At 51.3% G+C, this 14,931-nt stretch overlaps 1 protein-coding gene across 1 annotated transcript in view; it reads right to left on the bottom strand.

Annotated features, from left to right (window-relative positions):
• DOCK3 (dedicator of cytokinesis 3) overlaps positions 1–14,931 on the bottom strand; it is a 175,522-nt gene that overhangs the window by 11,669 nt on the left and 148,922 nt on the right. The window contains 7 exon segments of the mRNA XM_075184216.1: positions 5,595–5,707; positions 6,709–6,825; positions 7,741–7,824; positions 9,568–9,747; positions 9,986–10,072; positions 10,175–10,341; positions 10,869–11,010. Of these exon segments, the coding sequence (XP_075040317.1) occupies positions 5,595–5,707; positions 6,709–6,825; positions 7,741–7,824; positions 9,568–9,747; positions 9,986–10,072; positions 10,175–10,341; positions 10,869–11,010 (890 nt within the window).

Below are 14,931 nucleotides of genomic sequence, written 5' to 3'. Positions count from 1 at the left end.
GCACACGGGGTGTAACACCCAGCAATAGAGGCACACGGGGTGTAACACCCAGCAATAGAGGCACACGGTGTGTGACACCCAGCATTAGAGGCACACGGGGTTTCACACACACACAGCAATAGAGGCACACGGGGTGTCACACACACAGCAATAGAGGCACACGGGGTGTCACACTCAGCAATAGAGGCACACGGGGTGTAACACCCAGCAATAGAGGCACACGGGGTGTCACACCCAGCAATAGAGGCACCCGGGTGTGACACCCAGCATTAGAGGCACACGGGGTGTCACACACACCCAGCAATAGAGGCACATGGGGTGTCACACCCAGCAATAGAGGCACACGGGGTGTAACACCCAGCAATAGAGGCACACGGGGTGTCACACACAGTAATAGAGGCACACGGGGTGTAACACCCAGCAATAGAGGCACACGGGGTGTAACACCCAGCATTAGAGGCACACGGGGTGTAACACACACAGCAATAGAGGCACCCGGGTGTCACACACCCAGCAATAGAGGCACACGGGGTGTAACACACAGCAATAGAGGCACACAGGGTGTCACACACACAGCAATAGAGGCACACAGGGTGTAACACCCAGCAATAGAGGCACACGGGGTGTAACACACAGCAATAGAGGCACACAGGGTGTCTCACACACACAGCAATAGAGGCACACGGGGTGTAACACCCAGCAATAGAGGCACACGGGGTGTCACACACACAGCAATAGAGGCACATGGGGTGTAACACCCAGCAATAGAGGCACACGGGGTGTCACACACACAGCAATAGAGGCACACAGGGTGTCACACACAGCAATAGAGGCACACGGGGTGTAACACCCAGCAATAGAGGCACACGGGGTGTAACACCCAGCAATAGAGGCACACAGGGTGTCACACACAGTAATAGAGGCACACGGGGTGTAACACACAGCAATAGAGGCACACGGGGTGTCACACACACAGCAATAGAGGCACACAGGGTGTCACACACAGCAATAGAGGCACACGGGGTGTAACACCCAGCAATAGAGGCACACAGGGTGTCACACACAGCAATAGAGGCACACGGGGTGTAACACCCAGCAATAGAGGCACACGGGGTGTCACACACAGCAACAGAGGCACACGGGGTGTAACACCCAGCAATAGAGGCACACAGGGTGTCACACACAGCAACAGAGGCACACAGGGTGTCACAGACACAGCAATAGAGGCACACGGGGTGTAACACCCAGCAATAGAGGCACACGGGGTGTAACACCCAGCAATAGAGGCACACGGGGTGTCACACACACAGCAATAGAGGCACCCGGGTGTCACACACCCAGCAATAGAGGCACACGGGGTGTAACACACAGCAATAGAGGCACACAGGGTGTCACACACACAGCAATAGAGGCACACGGGGTGTCACACACACAGCAATAGAGGCACACAGGGTGTCACACACCCAGCAATAGAGGCACACGGGGTGTCACACCCAGCAATAGAGGCACACGGGGTGTCACACCCAGCATTAGAGGCACACGGGGTGTAACACCCAGCAATAGAGGCACACGGGGTGTCACACCCAGCATTAGAGGCACACGGGGTGTAACACCCAGCAATAGAGGCACACGAGGTGTAACACACAGCAATAGAGGCACACAGGGTGTCACACACACAGCAATAGAGGCACACGGGGTGTAACACCCAGCAATAGAGGCACACGGGGTGTCACACACACAGCAATAGAGGTACACGGGGTGTCACACACACAGCAATAGAGGCACACGGGGTGTCACACCCAGCAATAGAGGCACACAGGGTGTAACACCCAGCAATAGAGGCACACGGGGTGTGACACCCAGCATTAGAGGCACACGGGGTTTCACACACACACACACACAGCAATAGAGGTACACGGGGTGTAACACCCAGCAATAGAGGCACACGGGGTGTCACACTCAGCAATAGAGGCACACGGGGTGTAACACCCAGCAATAGAGGCACACGGGGTGTCACACACACACAGCAATAGAGGCACACGGGGTGTCACACCCAGCAATAGAGGCACACGGGGTGTAACACCCAGCAATAGAGGCACACGGGGTGTCACACACAGTAATAGAGGCACACGGGGTGTAACACCCAGCAATAGAGGCACACGGGGTGTAACACCCAGCATTAGAGGCACACGGGGTGTCACACACAGTAATAGAGGCACACGGGGTGTAACACCCAGCAATAGAGGCACACGGGGTGTAACACACAGCAATAGAGGCACACAGGGTGTAACACACACAGCATTAGAGGCACACGGGGTGTCACACCCAGCAATAGAGGCACACGGGGTGTCACACACAGTAATAGAGGCACACGGGGTGTAACACCCAGCAATAGAGGCACACGGGGTGTAACACCCAGCATTAGAGGCACACGGGGTGTCACACACAGTAATAGAGGCACACGGGGTGTAACACCCAGCAATAGAGGCACACGGGGTGTAACACACAGCAATAGAGGCACACAGGGTGTCTCACACACACAGCAATAGAGGCACACGGGGTGTAACACCCAGCAATAGAGGCACACGGGGTGTCACACACACAGCAATAGAGGCACATGGGGTGTAACACCCAGCAATAGAGGCACACGGGGTGTAACACCCAGCAATAGAGGCACACAGGGTGTCACACACAGTAATAGAGGCACACGGGGTGTAACACACAGCAATAGAGGCACACGGGGTGTCACACACACAGCAATAGAGGCACACAGGGTGTCACACACAGCAATAGAGGCACACGGGGTGTAACACCCAGCAATAGAGGCACACGGGGTGTAACACCCAGCAATAGAGGCACACAGGGTGTCACACACAGTAATAGAGGCACACGGGGTGTAACACACAGCAATAGAGGCACACGGGGTGTCACACACACAGCAATAGAGGCACACAGGGTGTCACACACAGCAATAGAGGCACACGGGGTGTAACACCCAGCAATAGAGGCACACAGGGTGTCACACACAGCAATAGAGGCACACGGGGTGTAACACCCAGCAATAGAGGCACACGGGGTGTAACACACAGCAATAGAGGCACACAGGGTGTAACACACACAGCATTAGAGGCACACGGGGTGTCACACCCAGCAATAGAGGCACACGGGGTGTCACACACAGTAATAGAGGCACACGGGGTGTAACACCCAGCAATAGAGGCACACGGGGTGTAACACCCAGCATTAGAGGCACACGGGGTGTCACACACAGTAATAGAGGCACACGGGGTGTAACACCCAGCAATAGAGGCACACGGGGTGTAACACACAGCAATAGAGGCACACAGGGTGTCTCACACACACAGCAATAGAGGCACACGGGGTGTAACACCCAGCAATAGAGGCACACGGGGTGTCACACACACAGCAATAGAGGCACATGGGGTGTAACACCCAGCAATAGAGGCACACGGGGTGTCACACACACAGCAATAGAGGCACACAGGGTGTCACACACAGCAATAGAGGCACACGGGGTGTAACACCCAGCAATAGAGGCACACGGGGTGTAACACCCAGCAATAGAGGCACACAGGGTGTCACACACAGTAATAGAGGCACACGGGGTGTAACACACAGCAATAGAGGCACACGGGGTGTCACACACACAGCAATAGAGGCACACAGGGTGTCACACACAGCAATAGAGGCACACGGGGTGTAACACCCAGCAATAGAGGCACACAGGGTGTCACACACAGCAATAGAGGCACACGGGGTGTAACACCCAGCAATAGAGGCACACGGGGTGTCACACACAGCAACAGAGGCACACGGGGTGTAACACCCAGCAATAGAGGCACACAGGGTGTCACACACAGCAACAGAGGCACACAGGGTGTCACACACACAGCAATAGAGGCACACGGGGTGTAACACCCAGCAATAGAGGCACACGGGGTGTAACACCCAGCAATAGAGGCACACGGGGTGTCACACACACAGCAATAGAGGCACCCGGGTGTCACACACCCAGCAATAGAGGCACACGGGGTGTAACACACAGCAATAGAGGCACACAGGGTGTCACACACACAGCAATAGAGGCACACAGGGTGTCACACACACAGCAATAGAGGCACACAGGGTGTCACACACCCAGCAATAGAGGCACACGGGGTGTCACACCCAGCAATAGAGGCACACGGGGTGTCACACCCAGCATTAGAGGCACACGGGGTGTAACACCCAGCAATAGAGGCACACGGGGTGTCACACCCAGCATTAGAGGCACACGGGGTGTAACACCCAGCAATAGAGGCACACGGGGTGTAACACACAGCAATAGAGGCACACAGGGTGTCACACACACAGCAATAGAGGCACACGGGGTGTAACACCCAGCAATAGAGGCACACGGGGTGTCACACACACAGCAATAGAGGTACACGGGGTGTCACACACACAGCAATAGAGGCACACGGGGTGTCACACCCAGCAATAGAGGCACACAGGGTGTAACACCCAGCAATAGAGGCACACGGGGTGTGACACCCAGCATTAGAGGCACACGGGGTTTCACACACACACACAGCAATAGAGGTACACGGGGTGTAACACCCAGCAATAGAGGCACACGGGGTGTCACACTCAGCAATAGAGGCACACGGGGTGTAACACCCAGCAATAGAGGCACACGGGGTGTCACACACACACAGCAATAGAGGCACACGGGGTGTCACACCCAGCAATAGAGGCACACGGGGTGTAACACCCAGCAATAGAGGCACACGGGGTGTCACACACAGTAATAGAGGCACACGGGGTGTAACACCCAGCAATAGAGGCACACGGGGTGTAACACCCAGCATTAGAGGCACACGGGGTGTCACACACAGTAATAGAGGCACATGGGGTGTAACACCCAGCAATAGAGGCACACGGGGTGTAACACACAGCAATAGAGGCACACAGGGTGTAACACACACAGCATTAGAGGCACACGGGGTGTCACACCCAGCAATAGAGGCACACGGGGTGTCACACACAGTAATAGAGGCACACGGGGTGTAACACCCAGCAATAGAGGCACACGGGTGTAACACCCAGCATTAGAGGCACACGGGGTGTCACACACAGTAATAGAGGCACACGGGGTGTAACACCCAGCAATAGAGGCACACGGGGTGTCACACACAGTAATAGAGGCACACGGGGTGTAACACCCAGCAATAGAGGCACACGGGGTGTAACACCCAGCAATAGAGGCACACAGGGTGTAACACACAGCAATAGAGGCACACAGGGTGTAACACACAGCAATAGAGGCACACAGGGTGTAACACACAGCAATAGAGGCACACAGGGTGTCACACACACACAGCATTAGAGGCACACGGGGTGTCACACACAGTAATAGAGGCACACGGGGTGTCACACCCAGCAATAGAGGCACATGGGGTGTGACACCCAGCAATAGAGGCACACGGGGTGTCACACCCAGCAATAGAGGCACACGGGTGTGACACCCAGCATTAGAGGCACCCGGGGTGTGACACCCAGCAATAGAGGTAATAATACTACGGTGTTAGTACCTATGTCTGTGGAGCAGCCTCACGTCATTGCTCAGCGCAGTATGTGATAATATCATGTTACCGCGAGGGAGGGGGGTGCAGGTCGGGTTCATCTTCTCCAGTGTGGGGAACTCCTGGGGTAAGGAGGGAAACAACAGCACCCAGTATGTTATGTAGGTATGACCACAAATATCATGTAATATACACGCGTGTAACCTTATCCTGCGCTGTCTTCTCCACAGAGAGCATACGCCACCTGCAGACTATTCAGGGGTACTACAGCCGCGGATTATGGCTGGATAAAAGCCCGAAGGAAGTTGTTGAAATTAATGTCCCATTTCAAGCTAAGGCATCTGGAATTTAAGTGTTAAAAGCTTAATAAGAACTTGACGAACTGCGCTGATAATTTGCTGTTTAGTGCAACCCTGATGGATGAACATTTCTTACCACGTTCAGTATTCAACACTATCATTTCTAGTTCACTCAGCTTACAGGGAGAAGTGATTACAAATGACGCTACTGTTACAAATTATTTCTGTTACTTTCTCCTGAGTACAGACATAATTGGGGGGTTGGATACGTCAGTTTTTCCATTATTCATTTATTCTTTTTTTTTTTTAGTTGATCACCTTTACTCAGCCCCAGCTAAACGCTTTCAGCGACGTGTAACTCTACACACGTACGTATTACGCCTACGTCTGGGCACCACATTCCATTCAACTCTAAGCGAAACCCTAGAAGAGAGGTTCACAGCTGAACTATCCAAACTGGGAGGTATCCCAAGAATATACCAAGAACTTTCTGTTAGTTTATGTTTCTAGAGAGGGATTTTGATAAGCAAATTAATGCTATTTTATAATATACTCAATCATTCTCCCTTACACAGATGAGGAAATAGATGTCATTGTCATACAATCATGTATTGCGACCAGGTAAAAATATTCCAAAAATAATTTTTTACAGTAATTAACCACAATTATGTAAGATATTGGACCAAGTGACATTGTTGAAGAGCTGCAGATTTTAAAAATGGGGCAGTCGATCCCCTTCCAGCACCGCGGTATTTATTGCATTTGGACGCAGAATTTGGCAGCGTACTTGGCCAAACAGGACACCCAGGTCAGGATGTTCTTACCTGGTACAGACTGGAGCGCATGACTTGGAACTGATCAACCAGCTTCTTGTGTAGCGGTCTCATCTCAGGGTGTACACAGCGCTCATGTACTGCCAAGCCCACCCCTAACACGTGTACCTGGAACACACAACAGGATTATCACATTGATATACATAGATCTGACTTCCTTCTGAGGTATGAAGCTGAGGGATTATACACTGTCAGTCATTCTGCAGTGTGAACACCAGGGGGCAGCCAATGCGCAGTGATAACAATCTATTTTCGCTCTATGGGGGTAAATTACTGCGAGCCCCACAGGGACAATGCTGCAGCTGCTCTGCATAGTAAAATGAAATGCATTCAACATCCTTACATTACGGCGTGCTCAGAAGTACTGCTCCAGAGGTCCGACAAGAAGATCCGGTAACACCGACTAATCTCTCATCTCTCTCTGTCTTTCCCTACTGTACTGTGATTGGCTGAGCAGGTTGTTCAGAACATTGAGACTGTAATAATGTTTCTGGAGGGGGGTACAGTAAACTTTATTTTTGAGGGTTGGACAATCTATTTACATAATTAACGCTTGATAGTTCTGAATGGATTGGAGTTTATATTACGGTGAAGATCCCGTCTAAGTGTAATGTGAACTAGCGACTGCTGAATATAAAGCTACCCCGTGACGTGACGATTTATATGTTCTGTTTATATGTTCTCTCCATGTAGAACCACGTGAATCATTTACAGTTGGGCGTCACATCACGGTAATCTCCCCTGTTTAGTGTCTTTAGCACTTAGATTTGTGTCCTAAGACGCAATGAAAATGTGAACTGCGCCGCGTTGTTACTGTTCCTTACAGAGAGAGGAGGGGAAACAGCTCGGACAACGTCTCAATATAAACACTAATAATCCTCCTTACATTGAACTTGTTCTGTGTTCTTACAATCTGCCGCTCGTGTCACTATTACTGGAAGTGAGGAGCTAATGTGACCTCAGGGCAGATCTGATGAGTCACAAACAATGTCCCACCGGAGTATTGGTTAATACGTTACATACCTGTTCCTGCATCAGCTCCTTCAGTTGGCTGATCTTGTCTGCATCCTCTGGGTGCTGGGTGATGTAATCCTTATCAAAGAAGGCCTGGTGGGAAGGAGAGGAGAGAGCGTAAGGTGGGAGAGAGAGAGGAGGAGAGAGCGTAAGGTGGGGGAGAGAGAGAGAGAGAGAGAAGAAGGAGAGAGAGCGTGCAAGGGGGAGAGAGCATGTAACGGGGAAAGGAGAGAGTGCAAGGTGGGAGAGAGAGAGAGAGAGGAGGAGAGAGAGCATGTAACGGGGAAAGGAGAGAGCGTAAGGTGGGAGAGAGAGAGAGAGGAGGAGAGAGAGCACATAAAGGGGAAAGGAGAGAGCGTAAGGTGGTGAGAGAGAGAGAGGAGGAAAGAGAGCACATAAAGGGGAAAGGAGAGAGTGTAAGGTGGTGAGAGAGAGAGGGGAGGAGAGAGAGAGAGAGGAGGAGAGAGAGAGAGCATGTAACGAGGAAAGGAGAGAGCGTAAGGTGGGAGAGAGAGAGAGAGGAGAGAGCACATGTAACGGGGAAAGGAGAGAGCGTAAGGGGGGGGGAGAGTGTAAAGTGGGAGGGATAGACCGTACAGGTAGGACTAAACAGTCTTTGTTGTTCCCCTTTAAAAAACAGCAACATTAGTGAAACTTCAAATATGAATCTTGGAGACCTGAGACTGTCAGTTTCCAATTTTGTTACCTATAATGACTATCCCCTTCCCTGCTCACCCTCATCCCCGCCCACCCTCATCCCTGCCCACCCTCTTCTATGCCAACCCTCATCCCTGCCAACCCTCTTCTATGCCCACCCTCATCCCCGCCCACCCTCTTCTATGCCAACCCTCATCCCTGCCAACCCTCTTCTATGCCAACCCTCATCCCTGCCCACCCTCTTCTATGCCCACCCTCATCCCCGCCCACCCTCTTCTATGCCAACCCTCATCCCCGCCCACCCTCTTCTATGCCAACCCTCATCCCCGCCCACCCTCTTCTATGCCAACCCTCATCCCCGCCCACCCTCTTCTATGCCAACCCTCATCCCCGCCAACCCTCTTCTATGCCAACCCTCATCCCCGCCCACCCTCTTCTATGCCCACCCTCATCCCCGCCCACCCTCTTCTATGCCAACCCTCATCCCCGCCCACCCTCTTCTATGCCAACCCTCATCCCCGCCCACCCTCTTCTATGCCAACCCTCATCCCCGCCCACCCTCTTCTATGCCAACCCTCATCCCCGCCCACCCTCTTCTATGCCAACCCTCATCCCCGCCCACCCTCTTCTATGCCAACCCTCATCCCCGCCCACCCTCTTCTATGCCCACCCTCATCCCCGCCCACCCTCTTCTATGCCAACCCTCATCCCCGCCCACCCTCTTCTATGCCAACCCTCATCCCCGCCCACCCTCTTCTATGCCAACCCTCATCCCCGCCCACCCTCTTCTATGCCAACCCTTATCCCCGCCCACCCTCTTCTATGCCAACCCTCATCCCTGCCAACCCTCTTCTATGCCAACCCTTATCCCCGCCCACCCTCTTCTATGCCCACCCTCATCCCCGCCCACCCTCTTCTATGCCAACCCTCATCCCCGCCCACCCTCTTCTATGCCCACCCTCATCCCCGCCCACCCTCTTCTATGCCAACCCTCATCCCCGCCCACCCTCTTCTATGCCAACCCTCATCCCCGCCCACCCTCTTCTATGCCAACCCTCATCCCCGCCCACCCTCTTCTATGCCAACCCTTATCCCCGCCCACCCTCATCCCTGCCAACCCTCATCCCTGCCAACCCTCTTCTATGCTCACCCTCACCCATGCCACACTCTTCCCCTCACCTCTTGGTAGCGGGTGATTCCCCCATTGACAGCTGCATCGATGACACCATTCAGACACATGCTGAGCAGGTTGATGTTCCCCTGCAGATTGTGGTGCTGATACTGAGTGATCAGAGCTCGGAGCTCTTCTGTCTTGTTACCCAGAACCTGCAGAGCGTTCTCCAAGGGGCTGACCTCCACCTGCCAAACCCAATCAGTAGTCAATACCTAATGATATAATATCTCTTAATCTAATGTCTAATAATTCATTAAATCTTATTCTCCGCCCGTTCCCCAATCATTAAACCCGGCTGGAGACCCTGTTTTATCTCTATGGTCATTATAGAAAGACTTCCAAATCTACAATATGGAGGAACCTCTACCATAGAGAACACCCAGTTATCTCCATACAAGGACCATGGGTCAGACGTTACTGTACCAGCTCTCTCTTCTGCACTTCAAACCAGCACGAGATTCCTGGGAGGCTGTGAGACAGCGTGAGAGTGCTACGCTCTATCCATAGGCTCTGAGAGAGAGAGAAAGAACACATGACTCTCTCATCTACAGACATATAAGACAGAGAGGGAGACAGCTCGAGATCTGCCCTATTAGAGACAGTGTGACCCACCTTAAACTCGTTATCTTTGTCCCGCGTTCCGCGGTGGAACGGTCGGTCGTAGCGAAACCTACGGACGTTGTTTACTCTGTAGAAACTCTTTATCCTCTCAGGCACCTGATCCATGTTCAGGACTCTCGGTGTGTCTGGGAGAGGGGTCACTGCATAAATCTGCAGGTCTACGTCACAGCGTCAAGGAAGAAACTGGGGAACAGACTTCACTAAATGTCATTCACTGATCCACATAACTAAACCTTTACCTGTCCGGAATCAGACTCTGCCCTATGAGGATCAGCAGTACCATTATATTACAGGACATCTCCAATACCAGACTTATGTAACCAATCAGGACAGAATCCTTCTACTTATAATAAATATCATAAAATTTGTTTCCAGTAGATTCTGGCTGTGATTTCTGGACAGAACAAGGTTTATTTGTGACCTTATCTCACTGTGACCTGGACGTCTTCTGTCCTCTCCTTGTGCTTTACTTGTTCGGTCAGCGACTTTGTGTTTAAGACCTGGTGGCAAGAGAGTACCAATGTGCTGTATCCTCACCAGGACCCGCAGGACCCGCAGGACCCGTACACCCTGGCACTAGTCTTGGTGATCACGGTCACATTCATACGTTTAGTACAGTGTGATAAACACCACAAGAGCCGGTCCCGTCACTGAGACCCTGTGTAATACACACAGTACAGGATACACTGACAGTCGCTCTGCAGGATGGTGTCATCAGGGTGGTTGAGATGTTGCATGGCGACAGCCTGTGGGAACTCGCTCAGCATCCGCTGCTGAAAGGCCTCCAGGCGCTCGTAGTCGTGACCGCGGCACACAAACTCCTTATTCTGCAATAAGGGGGCGGGGGAGATACACACATAATGTAATAAGGGGGGCAGGGGAGATACACACATAATGTAATAAGGGGGGCGGGGGAGATACACACATAATGTAATAAGGGGGGCGGGGGAGATACACACATAATGTAATAAGGGGGGCGGGGGAGATACACACATAATGTAATAAGGGGGCAGGGGAGATACACACATAATGTAATAAGGGGGGCAGGGGAGATACACACATAATGTAATAAGGGGGGCAGGGGAGATACACACATAATGTAATAAGGGGGGCAGGGGAGATACACACATAATGTAATAAGGGGGCAGGGGAGATACACACATAATGTAATAAGGGGGCAGGGGAGATACACACATAATGTAATAAGGGGGCGGGGGAGATACACACATAATGTAATAAGGGGGCAGGGGAGATACACACATAATGTAATAAGGGGGCGGGGGAGATACACACATAATGTAATAAGGGGGCAGGGGAGATACACACATAATGTAATAAGGGGGGCAGGGGAGATACACACATAATGTAATAAGGGGGGCAGGGGAGATACACACATAATGTAATAAGGGGGGCGGGGGAGATACACACATAATGTAATAAGGGGGCAGGGGAGATACACACATAATGTAATAAGGGGGGCGGGGGAGATACACACATAATGTAATAAGGGGGCGGGGGAGATACACACATAATGTAATAAGGGGGCGGGGGAGATACACACATAATGTAATAAGGGGGCGGGGGAGATACACACATAATGTAATAAGGGGGCGGGGGAGATACACACATAATGTAATAAGGGGGCGGGGGAGATACACACATAATGTAATAAGGGGGCGGGGGAGATACACACATAATGTAATAAGGGGGGCGGGGGAGATACACACATAATGTAATAAGGGGGGCGGGGGAGATACACACATAATGTAATAAGGGGGGCGGGGGAGATACACACATAATGTAATAAGGGGGCGGGGGAGATACACACATAATGTAATAAGGGGGGCGGGGGAGATACACACATAATGTAATAAGGGGGCGGGGGAGATACACACATAATGTAATAAGGGGGCAGGGGAGATACACACATAATGTAATAAGGGGGCAGGGGAGATACACACATAATGTAATAAGGGGGCAGGGGAGATACACACATAATGTAATAAGGGGGCAGGGGAGATACACACATAATGTAATAAGGGGGGCGGGGGAGATACACACATAATGTAATAAGGGGGCGGGGGAGATACACACATAATGTAATAAGGGGGCGGGGGAGATACACACATAATGTAATAAGGGGGCGGGGGAGATACACACATAATGTAATAAGGGGGCGGGGGAGATACACACATAATGTAATAAGGGGGCGGGGGAGATACACACATAATGTAATAAGGGGGGCGGGGGAGATACACACATAATGTAATAAGGGGGGCGGGGGAGATACACACATAATGTAATAAGGGGGGCGGGGGAGATACACACATAATGTAATAAGGGGGGCGGGGGAGATACACACATAATGTAATAAGGGGGGCGGGGGAGATACACACATAATGTAATAAGGGGGGCGGGGGAGATACACACATAATGTAATAAGGGGGCAGGGGGAGATACACACATAATGTAATAAGGGGGGCGGGGGAGATACACACATAATGTAATAAGGGGGGCGGGGGAGATACACACATAATGTAATAAGGGGGGCGGGGGAGATACACACATAATGTAATAAGGGGGGCGGGGGAGATACACACATAATGTAATAAGGGGGCGGGGGAGATACACACATAATGTAATAAGGGGGCGGGGGAGATACACACATAATGTAATAAGGGGGGCAGGGGAGATACACACATAATGTAATAAGGGGGGCGGGGGAGATACACACATAATGTAATAAGGGGGGCGGGGGAGATACACACATAATGTAATAAGGGGGGCGGGGGAGATACACACATAATGTAATAAGGGGGGCGGGGGAGATACACACATAATGTAATAAGGGGGGCGGGGGAGATACACACATAATGTAATAAGGGGGGCAGGGGAGATACACACATAATGTAATAAGGGGGCAGGGGAGATACACACATAATGTAATAAGGGGGCAGGGGAGATACACACATAATGTAATAAGGGGGGCAGGGGAGATACACACATAATGTAATAAGGGGGGCAGGGGAGATACACACATAATGTAATAAGGGGGGCAGGGGAGATACACACATAATGTAATAAGGGGGCAGGGGAGATACACACATAATGTAATAAGGGGGCAGGGGAGATACACACATAATGTAATAAGGGGGGCAGGGGAGATACACACATAATGTAATAAGGGGGGCGGGGGAGATACACACATAATGTAATAAGGGGGGCAGGGGAGATACACACATAATGTAATAAGGGGGGCGGGGGAGATACACACATAATGTAATAAGGGGGGCGGGGGAGATACACACATAATGTAATAAGGGGGGCGGGGGAGATACACACATAATGTAATAAGGGGGGCGGGGGAGATACACACATAATGTAATAAGGGGGGCGGGGGAGATACACACATAATGTAATAAGGGGGGCGGGGGAGATACACACATAATGTAATAAGGGGGCAGGGGAGATACACACATAATGTAATAAGGGGGCAGGGGAGATACACACATAATGTAATAAGGGGGGCGGGGGAGATACACACATAATGTAATAAGGGGGGCGGGGGAGATACACACATAATGTAATAAGGGGGGCGGGGGAGATACACACATAATGTAATAAGGGGGCAGGGGAGATACACACATAATGTAATAAGGGGGGCGGGGGAGATACACACATAATGTAATAAGGGGGGCGGGGGAGATACACACATAATGTAATAAGGGGGCAGGGGAGATACACACATAATGTAATAAGGGGGGCAGGGGAGATACACACATAATGTAATAAGGGGGCAGGGGAGATACACACATAATGTAATAAGGGGGGCGGGGAGATACACACATAATGTAATAAGGGGGCAGGGGAGATACACACATAATGTAATAAGGGGGGCGGGGGAGATACACACATAATGTAATAAGGGGGCAGGGGAGATACACACATAATGTAATAAGGGGGGCGGGGGAGATACACACATAATGTAATAAGGGGGCAGGGGAGATACACACATAATGTAATAAGGGGGGCAGGGGAGATACACACATAATGTAATAAGGGGGGCGGGGGAGATACACACATAATGTAATAAGGGGGCAGGGGAGATACACACATAATGTAATAAGGGGGCAGGGGAGATACACACATAATGTAATAAGGGGGGCGGGGGAGATACACACATAATGTAATAAGGGGGGCGGGGGAGATACACACATAATGTAATAAGGGGGGCGGGGGAGATACACACATAATGTAATAAGGGGGGCGGGGGAGATACACACATAATGTAATAAGGGGGCGGGGGAGATACACACATAATGTAATAAGGGGGGCGGGGGAGATACACACATAATGTAATAAGGGGGGCGGGGGAGATACACACATAATGTAATAAGGGGGCAGGGGAGATACACACATAATGTAATAAGGGGGGCAGGGGAGATACACACATAATGTAATAAGGGGGGCGGGGGAGATACACACATAATGTAATAAGGGGGGCAGGGGAGATACACACATAATGTAATAAGGGGGGCGGGGGAGATACACACATAATGTAATAAGGGGGGCGGGGGAGATACACACATAATGTAATAAGGGGGGCGGGGGAGATACACACATAATGTAATAAGGGGGCAGGGGAGATACACACATAATGTAATAAGGGGGCAGGGGAGATACACACATAATGTAATAAGGGGGGCGGGGGAGATACACACATAATGTAATAAGGGGGGCAGGGGAGA

Source organism: Mixophyes fleayi, chromosome 8 (genome assembly GCF_038048845.1).
Source record: "Mixophyes fleayi isolate aMixFle1 chromosome 8, aMixFle1.hap1, whole genome shotgun sequence".
NCBI classification, from domain to species: Eukaryota; Metazoa; Chordata; class Amphibia; order Anura; family Limnodynastidae; genus Mixophyes; species Mixophyes fleayi.
This window is presented reverse-complemented; position numbering and strand designations above follow the sequence as displayed.